General features: G+C 47.2%; 4 protein-coding genes across 4 annotated transcripts in view; 2 read left to right on the top strand and 2 right to left on the bottom strand.

The window, feature by feature from the left end:
* The window catches only part of CNM01070 (hypothetical protein), a 4,765-nt gene extending 1,521 nt beyond the window's left edge, over positions 1 to 3,244 (top strand). Inside the window, exons 6-8 of the mRNA XM_024658283.1 lie at positions 1 to 1,390; positions 1,464 to 2,481; positions 2,541 to 3,244. The exon at positions 1 to 1,390 is cut by the window's left edge and continues 160 nt beyond it. Of these exons, the coding sequence (XP_024513989.1) occupies positions 1 to 1,390; positions 1,464 to 1,521 (1,448 nt within the window). The 3' untranslated portion in view covers positions 1,522 to 2,481; positions 2,541 to 3,244. The remainder of the gene's footprint in view (positions 1,391 to 1,463; positions 2,482 to 2,540) is intronic.
* On the bottom strand, positions 1,612 to 2,987 carry CNM01060 (hypothetical protein). The gene is made up of 2 exons (XM_568450.2): positions 2,669 to 2,987; positions 1,612 to 2,628 (listed from the first exon to the last, which is right to left on the bottom strand). Exon 2 carries the CDS (start codon positions 2,419 to 2,421, stop codon positions 1,825 to 1,827), a length of 597 nt encoding a protein of 198 aa, XP_568450.1. The 5' UTR covers positions 2,422 to 2,628; positions 2,669 to 2,987; the 3' UTR covers positions 1,612 to 1,824.
* A 32-nt stretch (positions 3,245 to 3,276) lies between the features above and the next one.
* CNM01050 (Glucosamine-6-phosphate isomerase, putative) lies at positions 3,277 to 5,362 on the top strand. Its single transcript, XM_024658282.1, has 7 exons — positions 3,277 to 3,387; positions 3,479 to 3,641; positions 3,719 to 3,812; positions 3,891 to 4,035; positions 4,104 to 4,378; positions 4,442 to 5,133; positions 5,203 to 5,362. Exons 1-6 carry the CDS (start codon positions 3,343 to 3,345, stop codon positions 4,578 to 4,580), a joined length of 861 nt encoding a protein of 286 aa, XP_024513990.1. The 5' UTR covers positions 3,277 to 3,342; the 3' UTR covers positions 4,581 to 5,133; positions 5,203 to 5,362.
* CNM01040 (hypothetical protein) lies at positions 4,710 to 8,298 on the bottom strand. The gene is made up of 10 exons (XM_568305.2): positions 7,641 to 8,298; positions 7,167 to 7,586; positions 6,752 to 7,113; positions 6,395 to 6,694; positions 6,285 to 6,340; positions 6,161 to 6,226; positions 5,997 to 6,101; positions 5,683 to 5,943; positions 5,516 to 5,628; positions 4,710 to 5,454 (listed from the first exon to the last, which is right to left on the bottom strand). Exons 1-10 carry the CDS (start codon positions 8,008 to 8,010, stop codon positions 4,859 to 4,861), a joined length of 2,649 nt encoding a protein of 882 aa, XP_568305.1. The 5' UTR covers positions 8,011 to 8,298; the 3' UTR covers positions 4,710 to 4,858.
* Positions 8,299 to 10,000: the final 1,702 nt, after the last annotated feature.

The following is a 10,000-nucleotide window of genomic DNA, read 5'->3' as shown; positions in this document are numbered from 1 at the left end:
TGGATCTGCCATCGACCGCATTATCACAACAATCTAGACCTCGTACCCACAAGCTGCACATTTCCGACTCCAAGACACGCGCAGTATTATCGGTGCCACGAGACGATGACATTAAGGCGGGAAAGATACAAGTCATGATGTACAAGGAGATGCTGGACGCAATCTTGCTTGCGCCATATCGATCTTCTACACCTTCGACTGATCAGCAACTGTTAGATGACACATTCTCGATCTTACCCTCACGAGCTTCAAAACCCTTTGCTTGGAAGAAGCTTTTCGACCATCTATCGCTCTCCCCAACTGAACCATTCTCTGAGCAATTTTTTAAGGAGGGGCGGATGGTTATCGAAGGCAACAAGCTGAGACATGGTGCGACCAAGGCATTGTGCCTTCAAGACTTTGTCCAGGTGTGGGAAAAGTATGTCGAGGACCTTGGCTTGGGGTATAGTAAAGAGACAAAGCTCAAAGGCGTACGGGAAAAAGGGGAACAATGGGAAAATCTGGGGAAGACTGAAGATAGGCTTGAGTTGGTATATAGATGGGCAGGAGGGAAAAAGAAGCGAAAAAGGAGAGAAGCCCACAAGCGGCGGAAAAGAGATTTTAATCGAGAATCACCAAATAAACAAGACGATGCGTTGGAAGTAGAATTTCAAAGAGGTGAAGCGCCGCTTAGCAGAGGTCATGGGCATTTGGAAGCAGAGGAAGAACAGCGTCTTATCCAGCTAGCAATCGCTGAAAGTTTGAATATCGACCCAAATGCCTCATCAACCAGACCTTATCTCACCACGCCCATTCTCACGCCCACCTACACAAGATCAGCGCCCCATACTACCCCAGCATCTACATCCAGGAAGCACAAAAAGGACAGAGACGAAAGTACTGTTCATGAGGATGAGGAGTATTGGACTTCGACTGATGATGAGTTTTACGCCCACGTTATTGAAAATGGGCTGGGTGAAGACCGTGCGGGTGGTGATAGGTTTGTACCCGGGAGCGTTGATGTCATTCCCGAAGGAGCTGCTACGAATAACCTTACCACCACCACGTCCGAAGTCCCCTCAACATCAACGCCCTCAAATCCAGAGTTCTCACTTTCTCAAAGCTCGCTTGCCTCTTCTACACCATCGAAAAAGCCTAGCGATGTCCATACCTCACAACTCTCCGGTCTTATCTCCCAAGAAAGAATAAAGACAAAAGCAAAGAGAAAAGATGATCTTGTGGCAGGATCTATAATCGGTCGTAGTGCATTTTCACACTCTCCAAAGTTCTTGACGGACCATCTTGAAAGTGTCTTGCAGTTCTGGATGGGAGAGCGACCGCCGAAGGGTGTAGAGATACATGAAGCGAAGAGATGTGCGTATTGTGAATTTGAAGATGGCTGTGAATGGCGGTGAGTTCATTTTTCTCCCGATTCTCCTGTCGAGAGGAGACAAGGTGGCTGATGAGTATTATGTATTGGATAGTTTGATGAAAGTTGAAGAACACCGTCGGCAGATTCAAGAAAAGAAGAATAAATTGTGACAGTTGATTGAGACTTTGCGTTTTTTTGTTGTCCTTGTCCAGTGAATGTTCTTGTTCATCCACCGTTGTAATCCGTAGTAATATAAATGCATAGATAGCTGATACGATACGGAGGACGTTCTGATAGTGTACATTTTGGGAAGAAACAGGAAAGGTATTAAGAAACCAAAACCTAAATCAAACAATCAACAAAAGTCCACCTACAATCTTCTCCATAACAAATTTGACCCCATCCTGCTCCTCCTTGCCCACCCACACAGCCTGCCCCCCCGAATCCAACCCCAACCTTCTTCCCCACGAAGGCTAGCCAATTGGTTTGGCCGTAAACTCACACCAGTACCCATAGATCACAGATCCCCATACCAGTACATTCAACAATACAAGCAGGAACACCGCCCAATCAATGGTACACCCATACGAGCCATAAGGCCAGAGGGAGCCCCTCTGGTACTCAAAACAGTGAGTACATGAATGGGAATGTATTGGTAAGAGCGTATCCCGTTGGGAGGCGTGAGGGCAGGTTGCTTGAGAGAATGGTGGAGGAGGCGCTAAGAGGAGAGTAGTGTCTGAAGAGGAAGGAAGGGGTTTGTATGACGGCGGTGAAGCAGGGACAGTGTATGACGGTGGTGAATGTGCGGGTAACGATGGCGAGCAAGGGAAGTAGATTTGAGTTTGTGACAGAGCAGGGGGGATGTGCACTTGACAGTGTTGGGGGGTGTGGATGGAATGAGAAATGTGGTGTGGTCGATGATGACGTTGGGAGGGGTGAGTGCAATTGTGGAAGTCTGGGGGGTTACAGAGGAAGTAAAATTGCTCATTTGGAAGAGGAGAGGGAGGGCGGTTGGCTTGATGTGTGGAGGTAGGACCGTTGACAGCTGGGGTTGGCTGAAAGAATGACATGCTATGACGAGATCGAATAGGGTTGATTCTGTAGTAGCTTTCTATTTGTTCACTTGTTCAGTATGTGACCTTCTTCTTCCTTCAATTTTACTCGGTTTATTGACGAAAGGGGCGCATAGAAGATTTCACTGCGCCTCTGCAAGACGTAGTATATATTGGTACCCAGTTAATATTCTTCTTCCATACTCAAAAGTACAAAGAAAAGGTCTTAAGAAGGTAAGTCACCGTTTCACTCCGTATGACTCACTATCATAATGGATCTTTGATCATCGCACGGAGTTCGCGATAAAGGACTGAGGAAGGGTTTGAAGAGAAGAAAGGAAGGGAAGTCTTTGTTTTCCAGTCGGATCTCTGCCAACTTTCTCAAAGGTCGAACTTCAGTCTTTCGACTCCCAAGACGATTCGCGTGTAGAATCCTGCTGGTACTGGCTAGGCTGAAGCCTGAGATCATCAGTGAAAAAGGAGGCTTCGTTAGTCGACCATTTAGTTGAATCCTCGAAATCATCTCGCGATGATGACTGGTAGGGCTTAACTTGAGCTTGAATTGCGAATGGGACAACCGTAGTTGACATGGCTACATTAACGAGAGAATCGAATCGAAGGCTCGAATTGCGTTCGGAGTATTTTCGCAGATCTTTAGCGGACGAGTAAGGACTGGCAGAAAAACAGTCGAGCCGAAGTCCGCCTCGGCGCATCGGGGAAAGCGGCGGTTATTTCTCCGTGCCTGCAAAGTCCCTATCGTCATTGCCGCGACGTCTCGTTTTGTGCGCATCTGTAGATGCAACGTTCTCCCATGTCCATTACTCATATAAATACCACACATTTTCAAGCTCCTCATGCATCTCTGCCACCACTGTTATACTCCTCTATATTCTATACACTTTCACTAAGCTCTCTCACAGTTCATACCTACATTGCACCATGAGACTGACTGTTCGAGACACCAAAGAGCAAGTCGGCAACTACGTGAGTGGCTCTCTGTCCCGACGTCCTGCGACTTGCCTGCTGGATACTTAGAGGTAGATACTCCAGAGCCTCACGCTAACGCATTAATCAGGTTGGGGATTACATCGCCAACCGTGTAAACTCCTTTGTACCCACTCCAGAACACAAGAACTTTGTTCTTGGACTTCCTACAGGCTCATCTCCTTTACCCGTGTATAGGCGATTGGTTGAGCTTTACAATGAGAAGAAAGTGAGCTTTAAGGATGTAGTTACCTGTGAGCTTGTTTCCTAATCTTTGGTGACAACCAAAAGGTTTAAAAGGTTTGGGAGTTGACATGAGTGGCGCACACAGTCAACATGGACGAATACGTTGGGATTCCCCGTGATCATTCCGAGTCATACCACACTTTCATGTTTAAAAATTTCTTCTCCCTTATCGACATCAAGTGAGCCATTCGCTTCCCTCCCTCAACTTTTAAATGGACGAGCCGCTGACCAAACGATATCTTCTCATTTGCATATAGTCCTAATAACACACACATTTTGAACGGTGAAGCTGAAGATCTCTACAAGGAATGTGAAGATTACGAAGCTTCCATCAAGGCTGTTGGCGGTATCGATCTCTTTTTGGGAGGCATCGGCGCTGATGGACACATTGCTTTCAACGAGGTATGTCATTGTTTTCCGCTTACCTATCAGACACCTACTGATCTCACTGAAATATCGGGGAATAATAGCCTGGATCCTCACTTACTTCCAGGACACGGATTAAGACTCTTGCCTACGAGACCATCCTTGACAACTGCCGTTTCTTCAACAATGATCTTTCCCTCGTACCCCGTATGGCTCTCACCGTCGGCGTCCAGACAGTCATGGATGCTAGGGAGGTTGTACTTGTGGTTACTGGTCAGAACAAGAGCTTGGCATTGAGTCAAATGATCGAAGGTGCGGTAAACCATATGGTCACTGCTAGTGCTCTGCAGACACATCCCTGGGCTTTGGTTGTTTGCGAGTGAGGTTTTTTTTTTGGCGGTCTTTGATAGTTTGACCTTGTGCTGACATGGGATGATGATAGTGAGGATGCCACCCTTGAGCTTCGAGTCAAGACTGTCAAGTACTTCAAGTCTATCGAAAAAGTGCAAGACGAGGTCGAGGCCAAGTACGGCCCCGTTGCTTCCGTTCGATTGGGATTGAGAGGTCCTACAGCAGCATAAGGCAGAATACAATTCGAAGAGAAGGAGAATGGGAGATGAGAGATGATGGAGGATATGTGTTTTACGCTCAGGGACGATTACTTTAATGTCTTCTATACCCTTGCAGCGATGGAACAAATCGTGGTAACCACATACATCATCAATTCATATACCCCAAAATGTACATATATATACGTTCAAGGACCGCTGTCTAAGGATTACTCCAAAAAAAGAGGAAAAGGAAAAACTAAAACCCGTGATATTATACTCTTCTATACTCCACAACCAAAACACTCCTTCTAAATGGTATCACTATTGCCCGTCTTCCAATGCAAGCCCTCAAATCCCCCAATCTCTGCTACATCCGAAAACGGTCCAACCGGTAACCGACCATCCATATTCAAGCTCGACCTCTCGCCCATATACATTGGCATACCATCCAACGCCGCTAGCCCCGAAACAGATCTACTCGCATCCACACCCATCATCTTGATGGCTTCTCTTCCCCAATCCCAATTCGATATTGGATCTTGACTTTTCCCCTCAGCCGTGGAATATACTTGTGCAGGAGAGGGTTCGTTCGTTTTTGATATAGCAGGCGTAGAGACGCTTGGACTAGGACCGCTGGCTGACCATGAATCAGAGAATGATTTGGTTGAAGGAGGGTCGTTGGGTCCCGAACAAGAGCTTCCGGGGTCGTTAAGATGAGCATAACCATCGTTGGCCGCGCCCATGACATAAGTACCGTTATTGGTAGGGTAAGCCAATTGACGTTCGAGTTTGCTGCACATCGCTGCAGGGTCCATGCACTCGTTTCCGAGATACTGGACATAGTTCTCGAGGAAATGGGACATGGCGCTACCGAGAGAGTGGCGTTGGCCATACCGTTCGAGCACTGCAAGGTCGCGATAAGTTTGCTGAATACTATGTTTGCGTCGGACAGAGTATCTACTCACGGTTCTGGATAGTGGTGAGATCGGCACGGTAACGGACGGCCAGACTGTATTGATGAGACCTCATGGTATACTTGACATAATCCGCTATGATTCGTCCAACAGTATATAAAGAGCTATTCATCGTCTGTCAGTACATTATACCTCTTTGTAATATCTAACTGTCTCACCAAGCGATCAGGGGAGTAAAGACCATAGTGACATCCAAGTTACTCGGGATAAGGTGCAGGACACCGAGGATGGCTTCATACGCTTGTTGCGTAGCTTTCAGACACTGATTCGACGGCTTCCATTCAATGAAAGGTTCGAACATGAGAGCGAGCGCGACGTTGGGGAAAATATGCAGTGAAAGAAGATTAACGTTGAGGCCGCCAGAGTTGGCAGAGTCCACAAGTTTAAATACGTTCTTCAGCGCATTAGGGATGGTTGAACTGGGAAGTATGGAAAATTAGACCTAGACTCATGGATATAATGGTACACTCACATGAAGTCCTCAATATGTCGGACAACAGTCTTGAATGATTCCGTTTCAGGTCCTGCCAGTTCGTCTCCTGGGACCTGTGTTCGTTGAGACCAGTTGCGAAGCCATCTAGACAAGTAATTAGTCATCATCCGACTTGTGGGACAACTTCATCGGCCAGGGCTTACTGTGCAACTTCGCTCAGCAGAATAGTAGACTTGATAACCAACACGAATGCGTCTTCCATGGGATGACTAGATAAAAGATGAAACCTCAGTAAGCTAGTCGGCAACAGGATCACAAGATATTTACGATGTGAAGAGATCTCCCGACTCTGGACTCTGGGGATTTTCCAGCATATCGTCCAGCTGTATTTTGTGCTCAGCATTAAAAAGTCATTGTGCAAATCGAAACGTGCGTACCTTTGACCATTCCTGACCGGTAGTAGGTAAATTGCATTTTATATCGGCAAGAGACATACTAGGCACCCAAGTGCTGTTGCAAGCCAAGCCAGAATCATTGATAAACGCCATCCACAGAGTAGCCAATCGTTCCTCGCGCTCTCTTGAATTTCGAGGACGCGGCAAGAGAGGCTCCTTGTATGACTTCCGCGGGTTGCGGTCACTGAGCTGGAGAGTGTTGATAAGTCGTGCCGGTTGGCCACCAAGCAACCATCCTTTGAGAGGGAAACCTTTGCAAAAGTAAATATCACTAAGAAGGATCTACAGATAGATATTATGAGTAAAAACCCTTCAGTTAATTGGTGGAGATGAACTCACGCAGGTTTGAGTGACTTGGAAGATCAGGTCCCCTCCACCCATCACACAAGCAGAAGCAACAAGGTCAACTGACCTATTTGCCATTTCGGCTTGAGCCAACCCGAAATCTTCGATACTAGTCAAATCCATACCGGTGATGACATGCCTCTGCACAGCAGCTTCGATCTGATGAGGAGAGAGATTATTCACCCATGCGGTATGGCTGGAAGCAGTTGCACAGATGGCATGGAGCAGACCGGGGAAGGGGAAGTTGCCAGAGGTGGGGGATAGTTTGATACGAGTGAGAAGAGTTGGGCGATGGAGCATTCGGGGAGTTTGAGGGACGTGGTTGAAGAAGGTCTCGACGAGGTGTTCTAGGAGGACTACGGAAGTGTATTAGCGACATACGGTCTCGAAAAAAGAATGTTTGACTGACAAGGTGATGGCAGACCGCGTGGCCAATCAGCAGGTATGACGAAAAGGTCGTCTAATCCAAAGCTGCTGGAGAACCCATCTTTAGGGATAGTGCCGATATTGAGGCGAGTGCCGGAACCGCTGCTCTCCCGTGTCTGGGTAGTTCCGATACCACCCCCATTACCCCCAGGCGGGGCCTTCAAAGAAGAAACGGAGGGCTGAGAAGATTTGCTCGAAGGCGCCTCCTTATTCCCAAAGGTCCCGAAATGATTGAGATCATATCTGATAATATGTCCGACTTCTGTGATCCAATTATCTACGATACTGTCGGAGCGTGGTGGTGAAAGGGTGTTTTCTGGCATCGAGAGCTCTGGTCCAATGGGTTCAGGCCCGGATTGTCTGGTGGCGGATGATAGATTGACGAGTTTGGCTTCAAGATCGGCTAGTAACGTAAAAGTTAATGTCGACCACACAAAAGTCCTTTTCAGCTACTCACCGATCCTCCGTCTGAGAATCTCATTCTCTTCGTCGCGAGTTGGTCTTGAACCTTGAGAGACTGCTGGTCTTTTCACTCCAGATGCAGACCCAGGCCTAGAAAGGCGTTGCATGGGTTCCTGAATAGGAGGACTCCCATTCTCCCCACCTTCGCCGTCGGCCCAAGTACAAACAAGCACAGGCACACTTGTTCCATTCCGATTCGCAGAACGAGCGGCATGCGCATGCGATCGAAGACATGGTGAACACACGGGATGGGCACCGTCACATTTTGTTTTGCGTTTTTTACATTGCCGACATGCGTGGTTACGTTTCAGAGGCGCAAGGCTCTGGTCCGCTAGTATTTCGTCGTGTGGGGTTGGCCCGTTCATGTTACAGAATTATGGTTGAAATCCTTGCCAGCCGATACGCTTACCAAGCGACCGAATAGGTAGAAAATGACTCTACGGTCAAGAAAGAGAAGTATGAAGCGGTGTCGTGAAAAGGCAAAGAAAAGCGGCGGCCCTGTGGTGTAGAGTTACGGTTATATTAGCCCTATGCGTTGATGTAAAATCTCGCCTAGGACCTGTAAGAATGGTGGCTGGAGTGTTATAGGGGCAGAAGAAGAGGCAAAAAGGATATGCGACTCTTGAGGGTATCTGACCAATAAACAATTCAAGACACCGCGGGCCGTCGGTCATGTCTCCTCTTTTCGAGGATTCATATGCAAATTAGCTTCCGTTCTTTCCGGTGTGCAATTTTTTTTGCCATTTAATTATTATATTAATAACCAGCAGCAGCAGATTCTGACGTGACGTGAAATTGATGCGCGTGTTTTCTCTGCTGTTGTTATTATTTGTTGTGGCAGTTCGTCGGCGGCCATCCTGGTGGGGACAGACGATTCGCCGTATTGTTCTATTACTATTACTATCAGATCTGCTAGTTGCCGTGCTTAACTACCGTTTCTTACCAATACAGCACTTTTTATGGCTATAATAGTTAGCCGAATGACTAGTAATCTTCACCCGTTTCTACAGCGATTTAACGACTTTCGACTTTTTTTTCGCCTTTTTTTTGAAAGGCGGGGGGAAAGGGGGATACCTGGGGCGAGTCACCTGCTGGCATGCCGCATATGTAACAAATGTTATCTTTTCTTCTCTCCGCGATGTCCGTAAAATAATCATTTAGCCCAACGATATTGGCCTTCTTGAGAATGAAGGTATTACGTCGCGTACTTCGATTGTAAATCGTCGGAGCACACCTGTCTCTCACCCTTTTCAATTCTTCTCGATCGATCCCTTCACCATTCATGATCGTGTTTGGTTGTTGTCGATAGCGGTAATCTTTAGTATCATGATAAAAGCTGAAGCCCTCACGACCCCAGCCTAATTTCATGCCCTGCCATTATCGGCCTTTGCGGTCATTTGGGAAGTCTTCCCATCTGCTCTCATCCCCACTCACTAGCTACAGGAGGTAAAAAGAAGGACGGCCAAAGATGAATAGAAACAGGGGGAGATCCTCCTCCAAATCATTCCATATTCCTGGTTATCAACTCCTCAGCTCACTAGTTTCCGTCTGAATGGCCACAAGTCAACTCGCTCCCCTGAAGCATTCTTTCATCCCTTACTTCTTACCAGAGAAGTTGGGAGGGTTAGAAAACAAGTACATGATCATTTAGGATACTATTTCATTTCCCTTCAGAGCTCCTGCTTTTGTTGCTTGATGACTTGATGGGCCAAATACTTGGTGGAGAGAGAAAGGAGGACCTTTTCAAGAGGAAGACGCTGGGTAAGGTTACTAGAAGGCTGCGGATGGTGTAACGGTACCCCTGTCCTCGGAGAGGCCGGAGAGTACCTGATGTTACTTTGTTTGTTTCTACCACGGCTTAGTCCAGTCAGGGAACTTAGAGGTTCGTGAGCCAGCGAAGTCTGCGAGGGTTTTGGGAGTGGTCTTCTTGGAAAGGTAGTCGAAGAAGGAGGAAGGATATGAAGGTTACATTCATTTCGTCTATCCGAAGAGCTCTTTATATATCTTTTCCTTAGTTGTACAGCTAACCAATTTCGCTTCCCCCTCGAGCACCCTTTTCCTCTTCTTCCTTCCGTCTCCGATCCTCTGAGGGCCTCTTCTGCTCCGCTCTCCTCGCTCCTTTTCTCTTCCTCTCTTCTCCCTCTTCTCTCCGGCTAATCTTTTCCACCCCAGTTTCTCCGTTCTTTCCGTCTCTCGTCTTCCTCTCTTCTTCTGTTAATTCTCTCCTCTTCTCCGTTCCTTACAGATGGTCAGATAATAGTGTTTTTAAAGTGGTTTTCCCGAGAGAGAAGATGAGAGAGTAATCGACAAGCGGTGGTATCGCCAGTACTATCTGCCTCGCCAACCTATGCTATG

The sequence above is a fragment of the Cryptococcus neoformans genome (genome assembly GCF_000091045.1).
Source record: "Cryptococcus neoformans var. neoformans JEC21 chromosome 13 sequence".
NCBI lineage: Eukaryota > Fungi > Basidiomycota > Tremellomycetes > Tremellales > Cryptococcaceae > Cryptococcus > Cryptococcus deneoformans.
This window is presented reverse-complemented; position numbering and strand designations above follow the sequence as displayed.